This window comes from Boleophthalmus pectinirostris, unplaced genomic scaffold, assembly GCF_026225935.1.
Source record: "Boleophthalmus pectinirostris isolate CB_2022bp ecotype Guang Dong unplaced genomic scaffold, ASM2622593v1 HiC_scaffold_12, whole genome shotgun sequence".
NCBI classification, from domain to species: Eukaryota; Metazoa; Chordata; class Actinopteri; order Gobiiformes; family Gobiidae; genus Boleophthalmus; species Boleophthalmus pectinirostris.
In genome coordinates, this window is record NW_026571018.1 from 4,131,373 (window position 1) to 4,152,583 (window position 21,211).

General features: G+C 39.8%; 2 protein-coding genes across 3 annotated transcripts; both read right to left on the reverse strand.

The window, feature by feature from the left end:
* Positions 1-87: 87 nt before the first annotated feature.
* On the reverse strand, positions 88-7,908 carry LOC110168197 (gastrula zinc finger protein XlCGF57.1-like). 2 transcript variants are annotated; one of them, XM_020933618.2, is made up of 5 exons: positions 7,724-7,908; positions 4,635-4,719; positions 4,392-4,552; positions 4,171-4,276; positions 88-2,286 (listed from the first exon to the last, which is right to left on the reverse strand). In XM_020933618.2, exons 1-5 carry the CDS (start codon positions 7,794-7,796, stop codon positions 1,077-1,079), a joined length of 1,635 nt encoding a protein of 544 aa, XP_020789277.2. In that variant the 5' UTR covers positions 7,797-7,908; the 3' UTR covers positions 88-1,076. The 2 variants fall into 2 exon arrangements, with proteins under 2 accessions (XP_020789277.2, XP_020789276.2); XM_020933617.2 differs by having other exon boundaries at positions 4,171-4,279; positions 7,724-7,906.
* Positions 7,909-9,765: 1,857 nt separating this feature from the next.
* LOC110168196 (lathosterol oxidase-like) lies at positions 9,766-20,997 on the reverse strand. Its single transcript, XM_020933616.2, has 6 exons — positions 20,950-20,997; positions 18,660-18,877; positions 17,272-17,404; positions 15,935-16,035; positions 11,924-13,546; positions 9,766-11,864 (listed from the first exon to the last, which is right to left on the reverse strand). The coding sequence occupies exons 2-5, from the start codon at positions 18,867-18,869 to the stop codon at positions 13,100-13,102; spliced, it is 891 nt and encodes a 296-aa protein (XP_020789275.2). The 5' UTR covers positions 18,870-18,877; positions 20,950-20,997; the 3' UTR covers positions 9,766-11,864; positions 11,924-13,099.
* Positions 20,998-21,211: the final 214 nt, after the last annotated feature.

A 21,211-nucleotide genomic window follows, 5' to 3' on the forward strand; every position in this document is an offset into this window, starting at 1 on the left:
ATCCTCCTGATTCCTGTGTTTGGTTTTGTCCTTGTGCTCCAAACTGGAGCTGTGTCTGTGTGAACAAAGAATTGCAACAAAAAACCATCGTATAAAGAATATTTAATGTAGCAGAAAACAAGAAATGTCATCACCATGACGACCGTTTGTTTCAGATGCTGAATTTTAAATGGCACTGAATTTCTCACTTTAAATTTTTTAACTCTAAAAACAAGTTTGAATTATTAAATTTGTGCAAAAGTGCAAAGATCCAAGATGCCAAGGCATTAATCCTAAGGGAGTTCATCTGACTTTGTTTGGAAAATCCAGACTGACACGTCTCTGGCATTTTTATACAGACTGATTTTTTTTACACTGAAAAAACTGATATCAAAGTGAGAAATTCAACAGAAAATCAATACCTCTACCTGCAGCAACACACAACATTACACCAAAAACAGAACAACAACAAAAACGCAGCAATTTACGCACGAGGAAGGCATTCAGGTACTGATTTAACACCATAACAGGTATTTTCATTCATATCTTCATTAGTCCACTCAACTATTCCATTTAACCATTTAACTATTGTGCAGTTTAGTTTTGGCCCTTGTTTGGTCGCTGAAAACAATTTTAGAATCATCTTTACACATGTCACATCTGCCGCCTGTGTCCAACTACGAAGTAAAATCATAAAATTATTAAAGGTTTTATATCACAAAAAACTGACTCGTATGAACTTTAAGTTATGTTATAATGTTGTTACCTCCACAAAAACAGACCAGGAGTTGTCTTTTGTTTCATTCACACATTTGAGTAACTCTTTATTATCAGTCTGTCACATCTCCAAAGCTCAAAACGCTCTGTCCCACCTTGTGATGTCATGAAGCGAGAACTCCTAAATTTGCAGGATTAAATCAAACAAAACACAACTCAGGGAATGTCTGTGAAGAGGAAGCAGCATCATAACAGATTAAAAAAATAGTGTAATATGGGCCCTTTTCAGATTTTTTGTCAAATCTTAAATAAAACGTGGTTAACTGAGAATTCCAAACTGAATTTAAACCACAGGTGCTTTTTTAACACCAACCCAAACTCTAATCCTCTTCTGCGTGAGTTCTCATGTGTCTTTTTAGTGAAGAACTCAAACTAAACCTTGTATTACAGACCGAACAGCTGTAAGGTTTTTCTCCGGTGTGGATCCTCATGTGACATTTCAGAGAGTCGTTGGAGGTTAACCGAGCGTCGCAGACAGAACAGCAGTAAGGCTTTTCTCCCGTGTGACTCCTCATGTGACATTTCAGGTAATAACTCGACGTAAACTGTTTTTCACACATGGAACAGCCAAAGGGTTTCTCTCCCGTATGCGTGATCATGTGTCTTTTCAGGTGATAGCTTGAGTTGAAACGCGTGTTACAAACAGAACAGCTGAAAGGTTTATCCCCCGTGTGTCCGCTCATGTGGCTTTTCATTTTGTAGCTGGATGTGAACCGTGCGTTACAGAAAGGACAGCTGTAAGGTTTTTCCCCCGTGTGTGTTCTCATGTGTCTGTTCAGGCTCGAGCTTAAGGAAAATCTCATATTACAGACTGAACAGCTGTAGGGTTTGTCTCCCGTGTGCGTGCCCATGTGTCTTTTCAGGTGAGAGCTCGAGGTGAACCGTAAGTTACAGACTGAGCAGTTGAAAGGTTTGTCTCCTGTGTGCGTGCTCATGTGACTTTTCAGGTTGTAGCTTGAGGTAAACCGTGTATTACACACAGAACAGCTGTAGGGTTTTTCTCCTGTGTGCAGTCTTCCGTGTGCGTACAGGCTGCCCTTGTGGGTGAAGGTTTTCTCACACACAGAACAGCTGTAAGGCTTCTCCCCTGTGTGTGTTCTCATGTGTTCTTTCAGATGATCGTTTTGGGCAAATGTTTTCTTACAGAATGAACAGCTGAATGGTTTCTCTCCTGTGTGAACTCTAGCGTGTCTTTGTAAATTATACTTCGACGCAAATCCCTCGTTACATAAATGGCACTGGTGTTTCCTCCTCTCGGCTCCTTCGGCTGTTCCTGACATGTCGCCGTAGTCCACAGTGGAGCTGCTCTCGGAGTTTCTGGCTCGGATCTGGACGTCTTTAAAGTCTCCGTCAGCCTCCGAGTCCTGGACAGATGAACAGCTGAATGGATCTCCCCAGTCTTCTTCGTTGTCAGAGGAGTGTTCTGTGTCTCCGTCGGTCTCAGAGTGGACGTGTGTCTCTGAGCTCATGTCCTCGCCCTCTGAGAACTCTTCCTTCTTCACACACACGGCTCTGTACTCCGGGACAGACCTGAAGGGAAAGGAAATAAGACCAAAATTAATGGAAAATAAAAACTCTGAGTGATATAATCCTGTGTGTCTGAATGAATCTTATTTATCTATAAAACCTGCTGCACATGTACATGGGTGTGAAAGAAATGTGTGGGTATATGTGTACCGTATTTCCGGGCTATTAGACGCGCTCTTAAGCCTCTAACCCCATCAAAAAACGACCGCGCGCCCCACAATCCAGAGCGCCCACCCACAGAACACGCAAACACACATGGAGCAGACAGCGACCGCCCAGCGAAAAACACCCACAGACACACTCATCCCTCCACGCCGACGAGGAACGGAACGAAGGAACGAACCGAAAAATGTGCCACTTCTAGACACGACTGAACAACTGAGTCACTGCGAACACGCCGACAATCCGTTGGTTCCAGACAGCACCCTCCCTACACGCCACAACTGAACAAAGCCCAGAGTCACCGTGAACGCACCAAACAAACAAAACCACTCACCCATCACACTGTTGTGTTTCCTTTAAAGTCCGGTGCGGTTTATTTGTGAAAAAAGTGAATGACAGTGCGTCTTATAATCCAGAGTGACTAATAGTGCGGAAAATACAGTAAATGCATGTGGTTTTATGCAGAGACAGTGGAAATATCCTGCATTGTGAATAAAATACAATATACTGATCAGACCTGCAAACCAGTAGTCTTTTGTTTTGTTGTTCATACATTTTTGTAGAGAATATTATTTAGTACATGATAAGAGTTACTAGACTTGTTGCGCTGTGCACTGCGGTGACCAGGGATATAAGGATTATTGATCATGACACTAGCACCAGTTTTGTTGGGGCAGACTTGGATGGAGTCGGGAGTCTGGGCGTCAGGGTCCAGTCGAGGTTGGGCCCTGTCCGTCCACATCTCGTAACAATGAGTCAAACCATATTTCATAACTAACCAAAGGCTTCAGAAATACAGTCCCTGACAAAAGTCTTGTCTCTTATCCATTTTGTAGAAACAAAAGCTTATAACCTGACTTTAATTTAATCGATTGGTTTTAGAAATGTCTCATATGAAAACTAAAACCCTCCCAAATTATGCTCAATATACTAAAATAAATTTGCTTCACTGAAGAAAGATTGATCATTTAATGAACACAGAAAGGTCAGATTTTGGCAAGACAAAAGTTTTGTCGCCTTGTCATATGATGCACCCAATCCTAGATTACAGCCTCACCTGTGATCAGTCAATTAGTGGGTGTGTATAAAAAAGAACCCCAGCAGGTGGGGGAGAGGCTGTGGGGCTTCTGTCATCTCGTTTTTATTTGGTAAGATTTTGTATTATTTGGATTTCATAGACGAGCCTAAATGTTTCAAATGTAATGCACAGACTTCCATTTAATATCAAATATACAACGTGTAGACTGTGCAGAGTCGAGTCTCAGCTCTGATCTGGTTCTGGTCTGGTTCCTGCTCTGTCCAGTTCATTAAGTTTACTAAGTTACACATTCCAAGACCAGAGTGTGAAAAGTCAAGATTTTCAACAATGATGCTGAATGGTTAGAAAAGTTAATAAAATTGAAGTTTTGGACATTAGATTTTTACCACACATTGACATCAATACAATCTGATCCCGCACACATCCTGGATCTTATTCTTTGCTGTTAGTTCATTTCATAATTTTTATAGATGTATCGGATCGGGACTCGGTATCGGCAGATACTCAAAATCAAAGTACTCGGACTCGGAAAAATGTGATCGGGACATCCCTGCTTTTCACAATATGGGATTCATTTAGCAGGTAATTTTTTGGACGAATCCCAAATGCTCCTGAATCCTGATTTTAAAATAGAGATAATCTGATCATATTTATTGATAAAAGTATTTAAAGTGTTAGAGTCTCACACTTGCAGCTGCTCTTCCTCATGTTTGATGCTCTGTTCCTCTGACTCTTCTTTCACCTGGGGCGTCTCTGCGATGTCCTCAGAGGGGGGAGGGGGGATCTGGACACCTGCTGCACACAATGTAAAAATAAAAGCTTGAACTCTTTCACAGCTGAATGTTTTCTCTCGGTGTGTCCTCTGATGATATTTGAGACCAGATGAATGAGTAAAAATTGTTCTCACAGACTGAATAAACGAACGGAGCTCCACGGTCTTCATCATTGTCAGAGGAGCGCTCCCCGTCTCCCTCAGTCTCTCTGTGGACGTGTGTCTCTGAGCTGACGTCCTCTCCCTCTGAGGACTCTTCTGTCTTCACACACACGGCTCTGTACTCAAGAACAGACCTGAAAAGAAACCAAAGACACAACAAATGATCGTAAAAATAAATAAAAATAAACTATAAATAATAAATGAGTTGAGACTCACACTTGCAGCTGCTCGTCCTCCTGACTCACGCGCTGTTCCTCTGGCTCCTCTTTAATCGCTGGAGTCTCAGTGAGGTCCTGGTTCCCTGTGGATTGGTCGGAGTTTACTTTAAAGATCAAACTGTGTGATTTTCAGGCTGGATGTGGGGCAGTGAACAGGGGGAGGGGGAGAAGCACAGATCCATGGGGAGATGACCTGCAAGGACCTGCTCACGATAAGAGCGCGACTGTTGTTTCTATAGAGTTGTATCGTATATATCAATATAATGCTTGTATTCAATTCTGATTTTGCCGCTTCACTTGTTGCCTCCTCTGTCGTCACCTCCGCGCTCCCACCTCCCTGATTTTTCTGCTTGAGTCTCATTCACTCTTCACTATCGCCGTAAATGCTGAAAGTTGGTGCCAGTGAAAAGCTTCTAACACCATGAACCTTTTCCATCATTTACAGACAAAACCATCAGCAGCACATCCTCTGTCACAGAGAGAACACTCATATTCCACTGAGTCATGTCCTTTAGTCCGAAAGAAGCTGAACCGCATCAGCAGCACAAGAAAAGAGCTGTTTATGCAAATGAGCCATGTGGTTTTAAGTTTTGTTTCTGTAAAACATAAACACGTGCACAAATCTGCACTAAACACATTATAATGTCAAACGGGCTGATGTGGCTCTAGAGTCGTTTTGGTTTATATGTTGTAAAGTTTAATCATGTAAAGTTTATTTATGTAGAAGATTTTAATGAATAATCTGCTGCAGTGTCACTTGTACAACAGTGTTTGGAAACGTTGGGTTTGAGCTGCAGTGGATTGTGGGAAACCTCAGAGCTCCTGACACTGTGAGGAACATGGATCTGTTAAAATAATGAACCTCCTGAGCTTCCTCTGCTAAAGGAGCTCATGGTTATCCTATGGTTACAGAGTTAATGAAAAGATGAGCTTGAGTTGTTTTATTTCGTGAATGAAAAGAAGGAAATATGTATTATTTATTTTATTTTACAGTTAAATTATTATTTATGTAATTAAGGTTTTTTGTAATCTTAAATGTGACATAAGAACTGTCTACCTCTTGCACTTCAATAAAAATACACATTGTGGAATTTGGCCTATTTGTTTTTACAGTAGTTTTGGGGGGTTATTGTTCCTGTACATATATCCAGATGTATATCGTATATCAAGATATAGCGAAATATATCGAGATAAATATTTTGCTCCATATCGCCCAGCCCTAGGTGCAAGTGTGCAAGTAATATAAATATATATATGGTCGGAGTGAACTGAACAGAACTCTATGGGAGCCTGAAATTTTAAGAACATTAGATATAAAATCAGGTGCTTCTTTCCATTACTTTATATTTACAGCTGAGGCATAAGTCCTTGGGGAGTAATGACATTTTCTCCTGTAAAAGTTCTACACACATCTATAAAACGTGAAAGAGCTGCTGCAGTTAATAACAAATGTACGACGGAGTATAAGGGTCAGATAAAAAAAAAAAATGCTGGCGCTACGAGAATAAAGATGTAATATTTCGACATTAAAGTCAAAATATTATGAGAATAATGTCGAAGCCAGAAAAAGTCGTAATTTTACGAGAACAAAGTAGTAATTTTATGAGAATAAAGTCGTAGTCAAAATAAAGTCGTAAGAGAATATCGACTGCTCGGAAAGTATGAACAAGTGGAGAATGGAGAATCTGGAGCATTTTGTAAAGGAGAAGAATCCGTGTATCATTCGTTCATTCGACTGAACAAGAACTGAATCAGGACTAAATCAGATCTGGAACCAAACCAGAAAGACCAGGATTGAGACTGGGACCAGACCGGGACCAGACCAGGACTGAAAACAGTTTAGTCCTGGTTTAGTCCTGGTCTAAGTCTTGGAAATGGGAAATGATGTTTCCGTGACTGTAAAATGTGATGCGGGACTATTGCGCCACATACGGACTGCCAGGGCTGAATCAGGATTGAATCAGGATTGAATCAGGACTAAACAAGGACTAAACCATTTTCAGTCCTGGTCTGGTCCCGGTCTCAGTCCCGGTCTAGTCCGGTATCACGGTTTGGTTATGGTCTGGTCCCGGTTTCAGTCCCAGTGTCAGTCCTGGTCCTGTTCCCAGTCTCAATCCTGGTCTCAGTTCTCCCGGTCTGGTCCTGGACCTGGTTTAGTCCTGGTTCAGTCCGGAGGCGCAAATAATGAAGAAAATTTTTTTTCATTTTCTTATTTTTGGTTTTATATTGAAAAACAAGGTTCTTCTTCTGCTGCATTTTTCACTTTGACTGTGATTTTATTACGACTTCATTCTCGTAATCTTATAACTTTATTCTCATAATATTACGACTTTAATGTAGAAAAGTTACGACTTTATTCTCGTAGCGCCAACATCATTTTTTTTAACCCTTATACTCCGTCATACAAATGTAAAAGTAAAGAGTAGAAAAGCAGTGCAGAGTTGAACCTCAGGGACACTGCAGACACATTAAACACTGATACAGACTCTGGATCAGACGCAGCTGAACTGAACATTTCCTCCTTAAAAAACATGTTTATGAGTCTGTGTGTGTAGAGATTTATTATTGAGGAGACTTTAATTGTCCTTTATCTCCCCCTGTCGTTAGCTAACACGCTAGCTCATCTCAGCAACAAAATGCACAAACTACTTTCACTTTCCCTTTTAACACTATTACAGTAATTAGAGCTCAAATTAACACTTCACTTCGCGTTTATTCAGATGTTTCCTGACACTGTAGCGGGGAGGGTGTGTGCAGCAGCAGTGACAGAGCAGTTTATCGGTTTGTTCCGCCGCGCTCATGTTTACTTTTTTAGCATTGTTTTGGCTAAAATGTCTGCGCGTGACACTTTTGCACCACCGACGCAAACGGGGACGATTTCCATGGTAACGGCGTATTAGGACGTTGCATCTCGAGCTCTTTTACAGCCTATAATTATAATATTTAATTAAAACATGCAGGCCTTTATGGGTACAGTGTAATAATGCATAAACAGGCGCATCCCAAAAAAAAAAAAAAAAAAAAAAAAAAAAAGCCCGGAGCTCCAGCCGCGCCGTGTCCGCTTTAACCCGGGCTCCAGACACTCACCCCCGGGCTGCTGCTGCTGCTGCCGCTGCCGCCTCTGGTCCTTCTGATTCTCCGCTGTCTTTGGTCGGACCATTTTATGCAGGAAAATACAGCGGCAACAGCGAGAGGCGCCGCGCACATCGCACCGACGACAAAACTACACCGAGCGGAGCAACTTTGCGGAGCTTCCGGTCTGGAGACTTTCACAGTAAGAGTATGAAAAAAAAAAAATGCATTTCGTCCGAAGAGCCTGTAACCCTTAAAAAAAAAAAAAAAGCTAAAAAAAAAACCTCCGAAGAGCTTAGTTTTTTTTTTTGAAGTGCCTATGACCCTCTTAAAAATTTTACATTTCGTCTGAAGAGCCTGTGACCCTCTAAAAATAATTATAATATAATAATAAAACCTCTGCATTTTGTCCAAAGAGTCTGTAACCCTCTAAAAAAAAATAAATAAATAAAAAAATCTGCTAAAAAAAACCTCTGCATTTGATCAGAGGATTTGATCAAGAGGCTGTGATTCTCTAAAAAAAACTCTGCATTTCATTCGAAGAGCTTAGTTTTTGACCCTCTTAAAAACTTTACATGTCGTCTGAAGAGCCTGTGACCCTCTAAAAATAATAATAATACAATAATAAAACCTCTGCATGTCGTCCGAAGAGTCTGTGACCCTTCTTAATAAAAAACAAAACAAAAACAAAAAACAAAAAAAAACTACATTTCATCCAAAGAGCTTTTTTTTAATTTTTTTTTTATTTTTGAAGAGCCTATGACCCTCCAAAAATAATAATAATATAATAATAAAACCTCTGCATTTTGTCCGAAGAGTCTGTGACCTTCTTAATAAAAAAAACAAAAAAACAAAAAAAACTACATTTCATCCAAAGAGCTTTTTTTTTTTTTTTTTTTTTTTGAAGAGCCTATGACCCTCTTAAAAAACTTTACATTTCATCTGAAGAGCCTATGACCCTCTAAAAATAATAATAATAATATAATAATAAAACCTCTGCATTTCATCTGAAGAGTCTGTGACCCTCTTAATAAAAAATAAAAACAAAAAAACTACATTTCATCCAAAGAGCTTATTTTTTTATTTTTATTTTTGAAGAGCCTATGACCCTCTTAAAAACTTTACATTTCGTCTGAAGAGCCTGTGACCCTCTAAAAAAAAAAAAAAAAATCTGCATTTCATCCAAAGAGTCTGTAACCCTCTAAAAAACCCCAAAAAACTCTGCATTTCATCTGACAGGGTTCCCACGGTCACGGAAATTCTAGAAAAGTCATAGAAATTGAAAATATCATTTTTGAGGCCTGAAAAAGTGATGGAAATGTGTTAATTCACTGAAAGTTTTGGAAAAGTCATGGCATTTTAGTATCTCTTTCACGCAACTACAGTGTTCTGTTAAGTTCTCATGAGGCTGTTATGATTATTTCTGAACATCTGGGCCTTTTGTTTAAAAGAGACGACAATAAACGCACTGACAGCAGGAATGGAACAATAATTGAAATATTGTGACATCGTAAGAACTCTCACAATATCATGGTCTATCACAATATATCAAATTGCAAGGTTTTTCACTTAAAAGTATTTAAAAAAGAGGGAACTGCACAGACCATGATCCTTTACTTTACTACATAATAAAATAACTGTTATTAAGCACTTTCAAATCTTATGTCATTGGAATATGTCAGTAATGATTCACTCTGAAGACTGGTCAAGGTATTTAAAAAGGAAATGTACAATTCTGTTAACCCCTCCGAAATATCGCAATACTTATCGTACCGAGAGAGGCATATCGTGATAATACATCATGTGTTTGTTTGAAATGATACAGAAGAGCTTTGGATTTCCTGTTTAGTGCTGATCAGGATCGTGCGGCAACACTTACACAGTTAAACAGTTTGAAACACAAGTGACTTTGCAGCATAGTGTGTACATTATGAATAAATACAACAAATATTTTCACTTTAAAGATAATTTAAGTATAATTGAATACAAAAGTTTATTTATTTAACGTGTTAAGACTCTGTGCCAAGAACACAACAAAAAGGAGGCGAGACATTGGATTTTACAGTAAAATATATTTATTAACTAAATCACAAACGAAACATGCACTGTTACTGCCTTTTGTCTTTGCATGACTCTTTATTTTTGACTCATGATACAAAGGCAGAGAACGCCAACTGACAAATAAGTGTTAAAGATCAATTTTGAGCTCAATATTTTTCACGATATTTATGATAAAGGAGTTCTCAAATATAAACAAAATGACTTAACTCATGAGCCGAATAATCATGACTGTTATTTTTGCCATAATCAAACATCCCTGTGTGTTTCCTTAGAGTTATTATAAATTTGCCGCAATGTCACAGAATATAGCGTTACACAATTTTTCTTTCTTACATTGTCATTTTGTGAAACATTCCAAACAAAGCAAAAATTTACACACCGCATACTTACAGAAAGGGCCTGTACCTGAGTTTTTTCAATGGATTTGAGCAAAAATATGTCTTACCTCAGGACAGATATATTGTATAAGCAGATCTTGAGGTCAAAATAAGTCTGCTGTGAACTGTAAGATAATCAGGAAGTGCACGGTGAGCATGATAGCTGTTGCTGGCATCACTGTTATGGCAATACTCCGCTTTGGCCCCTGAAAGTTGTGAAAAGTGGTTCTAAACTGATCATGGTGAAGAATTAGAAAGCTCAAAATGCATAAATAAGTGAGGAAAAACTTCAGACCACTGCAAACTGTTTAAACTAGTTCTGTTTTTCATGTTTTGAGGTAAAAATCAGGTACAGTGTTTTAGATTTGTCTTGCATAACATCCCGGGCAAAGAAAAATGTACTTAGTGTTTGTTTAAGGTTTCAAATCACACAGCTTGAACAACGAAAACTAAAAAAATTAAAATAATAATCACAGGTTTTCAGTCCTTTGGCATTTTCACAGGAGGAAAAAAAAAAAAAAGAAAGGAAACAAATATCACAGTGGACTGAAAAACATGGCAGATATGTGCAGAATCAATAAGTAATGTTTTTTTTATTTCCTAATGAGGACGACTCAAATATACATTGAGTAATAATGTGTTTAATGCAGCTTTGCGCTCATTTGTTTACATTTTACAGAAGCTAAAGTTAAAACCATATGGCTCATTTAATAAACTATAAGTGCTGAAAAACACAGCTCACTCCTTGTGCGTTGATGCTGTTCAACTTCTGACGGACTAAAGGACACGACTCATTGGAATATGAGTGTTCTCTCTGTGACAAGGCGATGGCGGTGATGTGTGTTGAGTCAACGCAGAACTATGCTTCGCCCTTTACTCCAGACTACAGTAGCTGTAATGCTCCGACAATCCATCAAGTGGTGTGGCTTCGTAGTTTACCAAAGTCGTACTAAAACATTTTGACAGATTTTTGAGCGCCGTGTACCACATAAAATCGGTTTGAGGTCAGTAAGCACAACCAGAATTAATACATAAGGCACACTGTTGAATTTTTGAGAAAATGAAAGGGTTTTAAGTGCGCCTTATAGTAGGGTTGGGAGGTATCCAAATTTTGATACTGTTAAACCGTCTCAGGATTTTACCGGGATTGACGATATTACTGTATTACCAAAATGTTTTAGTACGACTTTGGCAACTGAAGCCGCACCAGTGTACGGTCTATGTGTGTGACCTGCAGGTTTATAATCTCTGAAGTGTTAAACATGAACCATCTTCAACGCGACACACGCACAGAACAGACTCACCACCAGTGTTGGGAAGGTGACTTTTAAAATGTATTCCCCTACAGATTACAGATTACACACACCAAAATGTAGTTTGTAACATAATCCATTAAGTGACTTTAGGTGAGTAACGTAATCTGAATACTTTGGATTACTTGATTTTCTGTAGAGAAGCAAAAACTAGAAAATCTTCACATAAGATGTTTTGTCTGCTAAAAGAAAATAAAAAAGCCCAGACTTTAATTAACCAAATTAAAAATATTATTGATAGAATGAGCATGATTTAGTCCTGTTAAATCCTGGTTTAGATCTGGTTTTAGACCTGGTTTGGACCTGGTTCAGTCTTTGGTTTATACCTGGTTTAGACCTGGTTTAGACCTGGTTTAGACCTGGTTTTAGACCTGGTTTAGACCTGGTTTAGACCTGGTTTTAGACCTGGTTTTAGACCTGGTTTTAGACCTGGTTTTAGACCTGGTTTTAGACCTGGTTTAGACCTGGTTTAGACCTGGTTTTAGACCTGGTTTAGACCTGGTTTAGACCTGGTTTAGACCTGGTTTTAGACCTGGTTTTAGACCTGGTTTAGACCTGGTTTAGACCTGGTTTAGACCTGGTTTAGACCTGGTTTTAGACCTGGTTTAGACCTGGTTTTAGACCTGGTTTAGACCTGGTTTAGACCTGGTTTTAGACCTGGTTTTAGACCTGGTTTTAGACCTGGTTTAGACCTGGTTTAGACCTGGTTTAGTGTCCGGCAATGAGTGGAATTACCGAGAAAAAAAAAAAAAAAAGGGACATAGCCCCAAATGTGAAAACAGGAAAATACCGCAGTGTAATCCATTTATTTCAACAAAGTAACTGTAATCCAATTACCACTCACTGAAACAGTAACTGTAACTGAATACAGTTACTCATAATTTGTACTCTGATTACATAACTCTGGTACATGTAATCTGTTACTCCCCAACACTGTTCACCGTCAGCCGCAACATCCTTTTCACAGAAAAAACATATACTCCACTGAGTCGTCTCCTTTAGTCCAACAAAAGTCGAACCGCATCAGCAGCCCAAGAAGCGAGCTGTTTTTATCAGTGCATACAGTTCATGCAAATTAGCCATGCAGTTTTAAGTTTAGTTTCTGTAAAACGTAAAGAAATGTGCGTCTGAAGCAAAAATGCTGCCACATTGCAGAAGTACTAGTATTTTTTTGGCAGGGGACAAACTCGCTCGCAGTCAGACTTGCCGTCTTGTTTTCGTCTCCCTTAGCGGAATGAAACTAATCAAACGTCATCTCCCCGCACAGTTAACAGAAACATATTATATTAGGTCCTTATGTGCTGCAGATTTTTTTAAATGACAGTAATGAAACTGAGACCATTGCTACTTTTTGATAGGGCGGTGTACCGTAATACCGTATTACCACACAACCCTACCTTATATTCCAAAAATATGGAAAACAAACAATTTATGTCTCTCTTTACTGTTGGCAGGGATCAAACTGGTCAAAACTAGGGACACCTGGGACATTTCTTGTAAAAAACTGGGACAAATCAGTGGTTCTGGATAAACCCTCTGGAACAAGGGGACACAGGACTCAAAACTGGGGCTGTCCCGGATAAATAGAGACGTCTGGTCACCCTACGTAAATCGCCCACCTCTACAGCAGTCCCTCCTCTCTACTCCTCCTTGCCCATTTTTCCCCTGTATCCGTTCTTCTTCTCCTCCCTCTCCCCCAGCCTCCCTTCTTTCTCCATCCTCCTGATCAGATCGAGCGGGCCCTTCCCCATGAGCGCAGACGGGTGCCGGTACGACCCCCCGAGTCTGTCCCACAGCGTGAAGTACTGCCCGTAGTTGTAGTCGAAGAAGAGGTGGTGGTCCGTGTGGTGCGCCGAGCCGTTGACGAAGGGCGTGAGGAGGCGGGGCACGCGGTAGTCCCCGTCGTGAATGGAGATGGTCCAGATGTTGACGAAGACGTAGAGGGCCAGGTACAGGACCTTGTGCAGCGGGAAGAGGAAGGGGTACAGGTGGTACGGCAGGCCCTGGAGGAAGCCGTCGACCGGGTGGAAGGCGTGGCTGGCGAACGGCGTCGGGACCTTCCAGATGTGGTGAGGTTTGTGGAACAGCTGTAAGAGAGAAAGAAGAGGGAGATGTTGTTAGGGTTAGGGTTAGGGTTGTTGTTTTTATAATGCTATTCCCTCGTCAAAAAACAGACCTGGAGTTGTGTTTTGTTTGCCCTTATGTCACAGATAATACTCCCTACAACTGTACAACAACTCAGCCTTATGTCACAGATAATACTCCCTACAACTGTACAACAACTCGCCTTATAATAATACTCCCTACAACTGTACAACAACTCGCCCTTATGTACAGATCACACAGATAATACTCCCTACAACTGTACAACAACTCGCTCTTATGTAACAGATAATACTCCCTACAACTGTAGAGTCACACTGATAACCCTATGTCCTGTCAGTCATCATATCATTTTTGCACTGTTTTTCATTACGACCTTTTGTATATAACAGAGATTTTGTTTTAGTTTTCCATTTTTTTAAAAACTTGTACATATACCAGTGTTTCCCACACACAGACCAATCTGTGGCACAGCAACACAGAATGAAAACTGAGCGCCACAGATTGATACTGCCTCTTTTTACCTCTCATTCTTGCTGACATGCACAGAGAGAGAGAGAGCGAGAGAGAGAGAGAGCGTTGCATACATGTCAGTGTGGGTACACTTATAAAACACTTGCACTATTTGCTCTCTGGACCCGACTCTCTGCCTGTAGCGTGGCAATGGGACGGGAAACCATTCCTCCTGTGGAGCAGGGTGTCCACAAAGTGCGGATGGCTGTGTTTAGTTCCATAGGGTGAGGAGCTCTGTGCCAGTCCTTTCTGCACCTCTGGGCTTGTCCTCACACTCAGAACTGTAAAGAAGCCCGCCTTCCCCCCCACGCAACAAATGGGCCAGAACCCAAGAGGTCCCTTATGAAAGAGCACTTGTGGTATTTTTCAGAAAGCTGTGTAAAATGAGCTGTTCTGTTAAAACATGCAAGTCATGCACCAAATAGACTAACGCTGTTTCATTATTTCAACTAGGGATGATTAGTCGATTAATCGATAATTGATCATTAAGAATTTCATCGATTACGTTCATTTTAATTGACAAACTGAATGTAGAATGCTGTGCATAGCGTGACCAAACGTCCGTGTGAGCGAGACACAAACAGTGGGTCAGTCTGTAACGTACCGAAGCACAAATGTATATTTAACGATGACTTGTACAAGAAATTCCACACTTTCCGTTGCGTTCGGGACAAGTGTGAGTCCATGTGCACAGTGTATAAAGCAGCACATATGTTTCGGTGTCCAGTGGGAAAAAGTTTTACCAGGTGAGAGTCGCTCAATATCGATGACGAGTCCCCACCTCCCTCCCCCTGTACGGTGTCCTGGTTTTGACAAACGGAAATCTGGTCACACTAACCTGTATTCACCTGAGTCATGTCTTTTAATCTGACAGAAGTTGAACCACATCAGCGCACAAAAGCTGTAGTTTTATCTTCGCTTAGTTTATGCAAATTAGCGATGTGGTTTTAAGTTTGGTTTCTGTGAGAGTTGCGCAAAACTGAATTAAACACATTATAATGTCAAACGGGCTGATGTGGCTCTAGAGTGGTTAGTTTATATGTCGTAAAGTTGAATTTATTTATGCAGATTAGTAATGCAGATAGTAATAATAATGATGATCATTTTAATATAAAAACATGAATGATTAATCGATAATCGATCGTTAATTCTTCCGACGATTGATTAAGAAAATTTCATCGAATGCCCATCCCTAATTTCAACATCTGATCATGGGGGAAGGGGTCACACAGTGCTACTTGGTCTGTGAGAAACACTGTATACATTTATATAATTATGCCTTATTGACACCCGTCTCTTACTCTTTTCTTACTACTTATTTATACTTTAATATTACCATTTATATTTTTAACTCTTTGTTATTGTGATGTGTGAGCTACTGTGTCCAAATAATTTCCCTTGTGGATTAATAAAGTTAGTCTAAGTCTAAGTCTAAGGTAGCTGTTAACTTGAAAACTACCGCTTCATGACATCAAAAGGTGGAACAGAGAATTTTGATCTTTGACTAAGAATGACAATACTTTGGGGGCATCTCATTTCTCTTTCCTCGCTTCATTCTCTTTGATTTCTCTCCTCGATTCTGCAGGAAATGGGCAATGAAGTCCCACTGTGAGGATCTAAACTCCTCACTGAGACTGATAAAGTTAGATTCTTTTATCTCACGTCTGATCCTGAAGCCTCCCTCGTGTTTCCTCTTTCCTTCTGTGGTTTTCTTTGGGACACCACTTAATATGACACATTTGATTGACAGCTGAGAAATGAAGGATCAAGGAAAAGGAAGAGAGGAAAGAGAAATGAGACTGAGATGCTGCTGCTGTCTTGTTAGATGTTGTGGTCTGTGTCTCCCTCTAGTGGCTGACCTTGTAGATGCTCTTGTGGTGCAGAAACCTGTGGATCCAGTAGATGCACATGTCGGTGAAGAGGAGGAAGTAGACGGCGCTGAGGATGAAGCCCGTCCAGCCTGGAAACACAACATGTCACATTGAAGAAACTGGACCGGGGAGTCTGGTTATGGTTGTGAATTTGAGTTTAACCTGCTCGTCTGTTTCAGTGAGAGTGTTTACATGCGCTCGAGTATTCCGGGTTTTTTTTTTTGAGTATCTTTGTTTTGTGAGTGTCCGTGTAAATGAAGCAAACTGATTTCAACATCCTGGATCTGCCAGTATCTGTAAACTGGAGCTGTACTGAGCATGTGCGAACTCAAGAAACAAAAACAGTAGGCGCAGATACTTTCCCAAAATGACTCAAACTGCTACCAGGACATTTAAGTAATAATATTTTATACTTAAAAACAAAATAAAGCTGTCTACTGTTCAATACAGTCACCTTTTAACACCAGACTCGCTTCTCTGGCTGTTCGTGTTGCTCTTGAACTAAACTGTGACACTGTGTTGTATTTTTCAACTCTTAGGCTATGTTTATATGATGACGGTTTGAACAGAAGACGCAAAAGTGGCGTCACATCTTCACTTTTTATTCTGCGTTTAGATGAGCACTTTCGGGAGGAAATCTGCGTGCATACGGTGACACAAAAGTGTGTGGAATTCGATTGGATATGATGCCAGGCGGCTCGGTGGTGATGTATGTGATGTAAATAAGATAAAGATAACAAAACACAAGTCCAAGCTCTGCCAAAACTACCTCAGGAAAAAAGAACAAGATGGTAAAGCTTGAAAACCTTGAGTGTCCAGCAGCACCGTGTCCAGACTAAAACCCCATGGAGCTGGTTTGGGATGAACCGGACAGAAGAGTGAAGCAACTTACAAGTGCCACACATTTATGGAAACTTCTGCAACAGACTTGGGAAGAACTTTCTGAACAATATTTGCTTTCTGTTGTAAAAAGAACAAGCCACGAGTGTGTTCAGCTGTTGTTATCTGCCAAAGGTGGACACTTTAGAATACGTTTTAGTTTATATATTGATTCCATGATTTACTTTTCAACTCAAATTGCTTTTATTTCAAAGAGCAATGACACAATAAACTGTAAAAAACTGGAAAAAGTGTGGTGTTCTAAAACCTTTGACCGGTAGTGTTTGTATTCTTTTTTGTTGTTATAAATTTGTTACAACTGCCAGTTGATGGAGCAGGAAGCCCATGCTCACTTCCTATTTGTTAGTTTTGTCTATTTATATACAGTCTATGCTTTACTTACAGGATCATGTCATGTCTCTCGTTAGTATGTGTGTTGTACTTGCCCAGCGGGTGGTCGGACACATTGTCGTAGAGTTTGCTGTATCCCCGCACCTCGGCGAAGAACAGGGCCACGGTGGGCAGGCTGATCCAGGGCAGAGACGTCATGGCGTACTTGATCTCCCTCCGCACCTGGTTCTAAGTCAAGCACCACATAAAAGATCTGTTATAGGCTCTGTTCGAAGGTCCACCCTAGTCCATAACCCTCCAAAGACCGCATGGACCAGCGGACTCATTAACAGACTGCTTCGGACACACACAATCAAATTCAACTGGCTCACAAGTATTTATGGACTAATAATGATAATGCAAGTTTTTGAATCCGTGTATCATTCGTTCATTTGTTTTTCAATATAAAACCAAAAAGTAGAAAACGAAAAAACAATTTTCTTCATTATTTGTCTCCAAATCCAAAATGAAAAAACAGATAAATGATTTGTTTTTTCAGTTTTTTTATTTTGTGTTTAAATGAAAAATGGAAAAAACGGATATCGGCCGTTTCCCGTTTACGTGACAAACTGTGATGTCGGATTTTAAGGCTGCATATGGACTGAACCAGGACTGAACCAGGTCCAGGACCATACTGGAACCAGACCGAGGCTGAGACTAGGACTTTGAGAGGGACCAGACCAGGATTGAGTCCGGGACCAGGACCAGACCGGACTGAGACCGGGACTGAGACCGGGACTGAGACCGGAATGAGACCGGGACTGAGACCGGGACTGAGACCAAGACCAGGATGGAGACTGGGACCAAGACTGGGACCAGACCAGGACTGAGATTGGGACCAGACCAGGACCAGACCAGGACTGAGACTGGGACCAGACCAGGACTGAAAACGGTTTAGTCCTGGTTTAGTCCTGGTTTAGTCCTGATTCAGTCCTGGTTCAGTCCGTATGCGGCTCAAAAATTCGGTATCGCAGTTTAAGTCACGGAAATGGCTGTTATCTGTTTTTTCCATTTTTCATTTAAACACAAAATCAAAAACTGAAAAAACTAATCGTTATCGAATTTTTCATTTTGGTTTTGGAGACAAATAATGAAGAAAATTATTGTTTTTTCGTTTTCTTCAAATGATACACTGATTTTTTTTAATCAAGCTGGATCTTACATAAACAAAGTGGATTATTCAACTTTTTGTCTGAGATATTGAAATTATCGATTAACAATATAATGTTTTATTTAATAGTGTTTCATTCATAATCCTGGTTCCCAGTTTGTTAAAACATTGCATTTATCTGGTTTCATTCAGTCGTGTTAAGTCTCATTTAAAGACCTGTTGCTTGTTTTTCCAATTCTCACAATGACACTCGGGCACAACTAAAAATCTTTACTTCAGCTTAAATACCATTCCAAGGCCCAATTTATAAACTACTACTACTACAGTCTATACCTCGAGAAAGTGCGGGTGCTTCATGAGCGTGTGGTCAAAGATGCAGAAGTAGCTGATGGCCCCGAGCCCCAGGTACAGCACGGCGGCCCCCAGGTTTGTGACCACCAGCAGACTCAGGATCTGCCTCAGAGCGCCCTCTTCTGACCACGAGGAGGGGTACACGTACGGGGTCAGCACATAGTGGTCGGCCACGTTCAGCACCAGGTCCATGCTGGGATCTGAGGACACAGAACACGACACTCAGAAACGGTTTCGTTCTTCTTCAGTTCTGAAGCCAGTTCTGCCTTCAAATGAATGTGTTTGGAAGAATGTGACAAAGTGGGCGTTTGTCTCATTTCATTTCATTGATTTTGAAAAGACATGCTTTGCTTTGCTTTACTTCTGTGCAGGTTGTTTGGGTTTTTTTGATTTGAGTTACTTATTTTCTGTATATTTGTACTTTCGTTGGCGTTAACTATGCATTGCATCTGCCTCCTACTTGGCCAGCTTCCCCACAAAGACAATTGATCCCCCCCCCATTGAAAATGTAAGAAAGGCTGTGAAAGGTCACAGGACAAAGTCCAGCACGGGGCCATGTAGAGCTGATGCACTGAAATCAGTGACGTCAAATTAAATGCAAGTTTAATGCAATAGTTGTTTTTATTTATAAAAGATTTCTCCAGTGTCAGTGGGTTAAATATACTCACTAAATACAGTATTTTTGTTTTAATAATTTTCTGTAGTTTGCAGAACATTTTTTGTGAACAGGGAGAAAAAAATTCAAACCAAATTGAAAATCACATTTTTGGAAACAATAAAAAAATGAATTGACAATTTAATTTTCAGACAAAATCGCCCAGCCCTGTACCTGTACCTGATTTCAGTATCATGAGTGAGGAAAAAGCTTTAGTACTTTTATCCCCTCCCACTTAGTGTGTTCTGCTGCTGCACCATGACACAGAAACAGTGTCTATGTTGGTGCCATCGTTGGTTTATAGTTCAATATAAAATCTATGCAGATGTGTTATACAGCATGAAGGCCAACCAGAAAAAATGTGGTCTTTACCATGCTGAGTAGATTATTTTTATATACATTTTGTCATTAAAAATATTACCTAAAAGATCATGGATTAATTTTGTCACTAGTGACAACATATCAAATGTAAGACTATGGCTCTTCCTTTTTGATCTTTAAAATTATGCTAATCTAAACAGTCTAATCTTAACAGCAGAATTTTACAAATACTGAGCACTTTATATAATTTAATAAGAACATTATCAGCCTTTCATTGTACAGCCTGTGCATGGACTCTGACACTTGGACAGAAGCCACTGCCCAGCATGGAACACTGAAGAAATATCACCAGGAATTATGCAACCAAATATTATGAATGTAATAAAAGAAAAGTATATACAAGTCATTAAAATAAAATATAATGGGGAAACAGAAATTTAAATAAGTGTATAGGCCAACCAAGTGACCACACAGGCAGGTTGATTCAATATTATTATAGCATTGTGTCTGAATCTACTACTACTACTACTACTACTGCTACTACTACTACTACTACTACTGTTACTACTACTACTGATGTTGCTATACTTCTGCTGTTGCTCACAAATTATTCACTTATTTAATGACTGGCATATTTTATCACAGTATGTCCTAGTTTAGACCTGATTTAGTCCTGGTTTAGTTCTTCTTTAGTCCTATTGGAGTCTCTGGTTTAGTCCTGGCTTAGTCTTGTTTAGTCTGGTTTTAGTCTTGATTTAGTCTTGGTTTAGTCTTGATTTAGACCTGGTTTAGTCTTGTTTTAGTCTTGGTTTAGTCCTGGTTTAGTCTTGATTTAGACCTGGTTTAGTCCTGGTTCAGACCTGCTTTAGACCTGTGTTAGTCCTGGCTTAATCCTGGTTTATTCTTGTTTATATATAGCTATTACTACTAAACTAAACTTATAAATATCTCCTTGGTTTATGAGTAAAAAGTTGTGTTGCTTATGTTAACACTGCACCTAAACTAATAAAACTGCACTTGCAAATAAAACAAATATTTACAGTGTTTTATGTCGTTTTTACACAATGCATTTTAATGATCTTTGTGCTTTTATCTGTTTAATTTTAACAGTTTCTAGTGAGCAAAAAGTTGACGTCCTGCTTACTAACCCTTTAAAAACTCAAAATGCATGAAGAAGCACAACTTTAATTTAAATATATTAATCTAATCTTAATATAAGTGTATAATAATTGTATCAGGTTACAAAATTATCTCAAAAATATGAATTATAACATTAAAAACGGAGTAATAACCTACCTGCGCGAGCTGTTGCGATACCGGAACAAAATGTGGGACGTTCTAAAGCTAAACATGAGAAACCAACCAATGAGAGCCTGCTTGCTCATGACGTCATGTTAGAGGCAGCCAATCAGGGCGCGGCTGGTTGTCACGGCACGGGGTCTCTGTTTTCTCATTGGTCAGAGACGAAATCTGCTCATGGGGCTACAGACGGGCTGCTGTTATACCAATAATTATTAAATACTATTGTTCATGCGAATATAATAAACCAATAAATAGC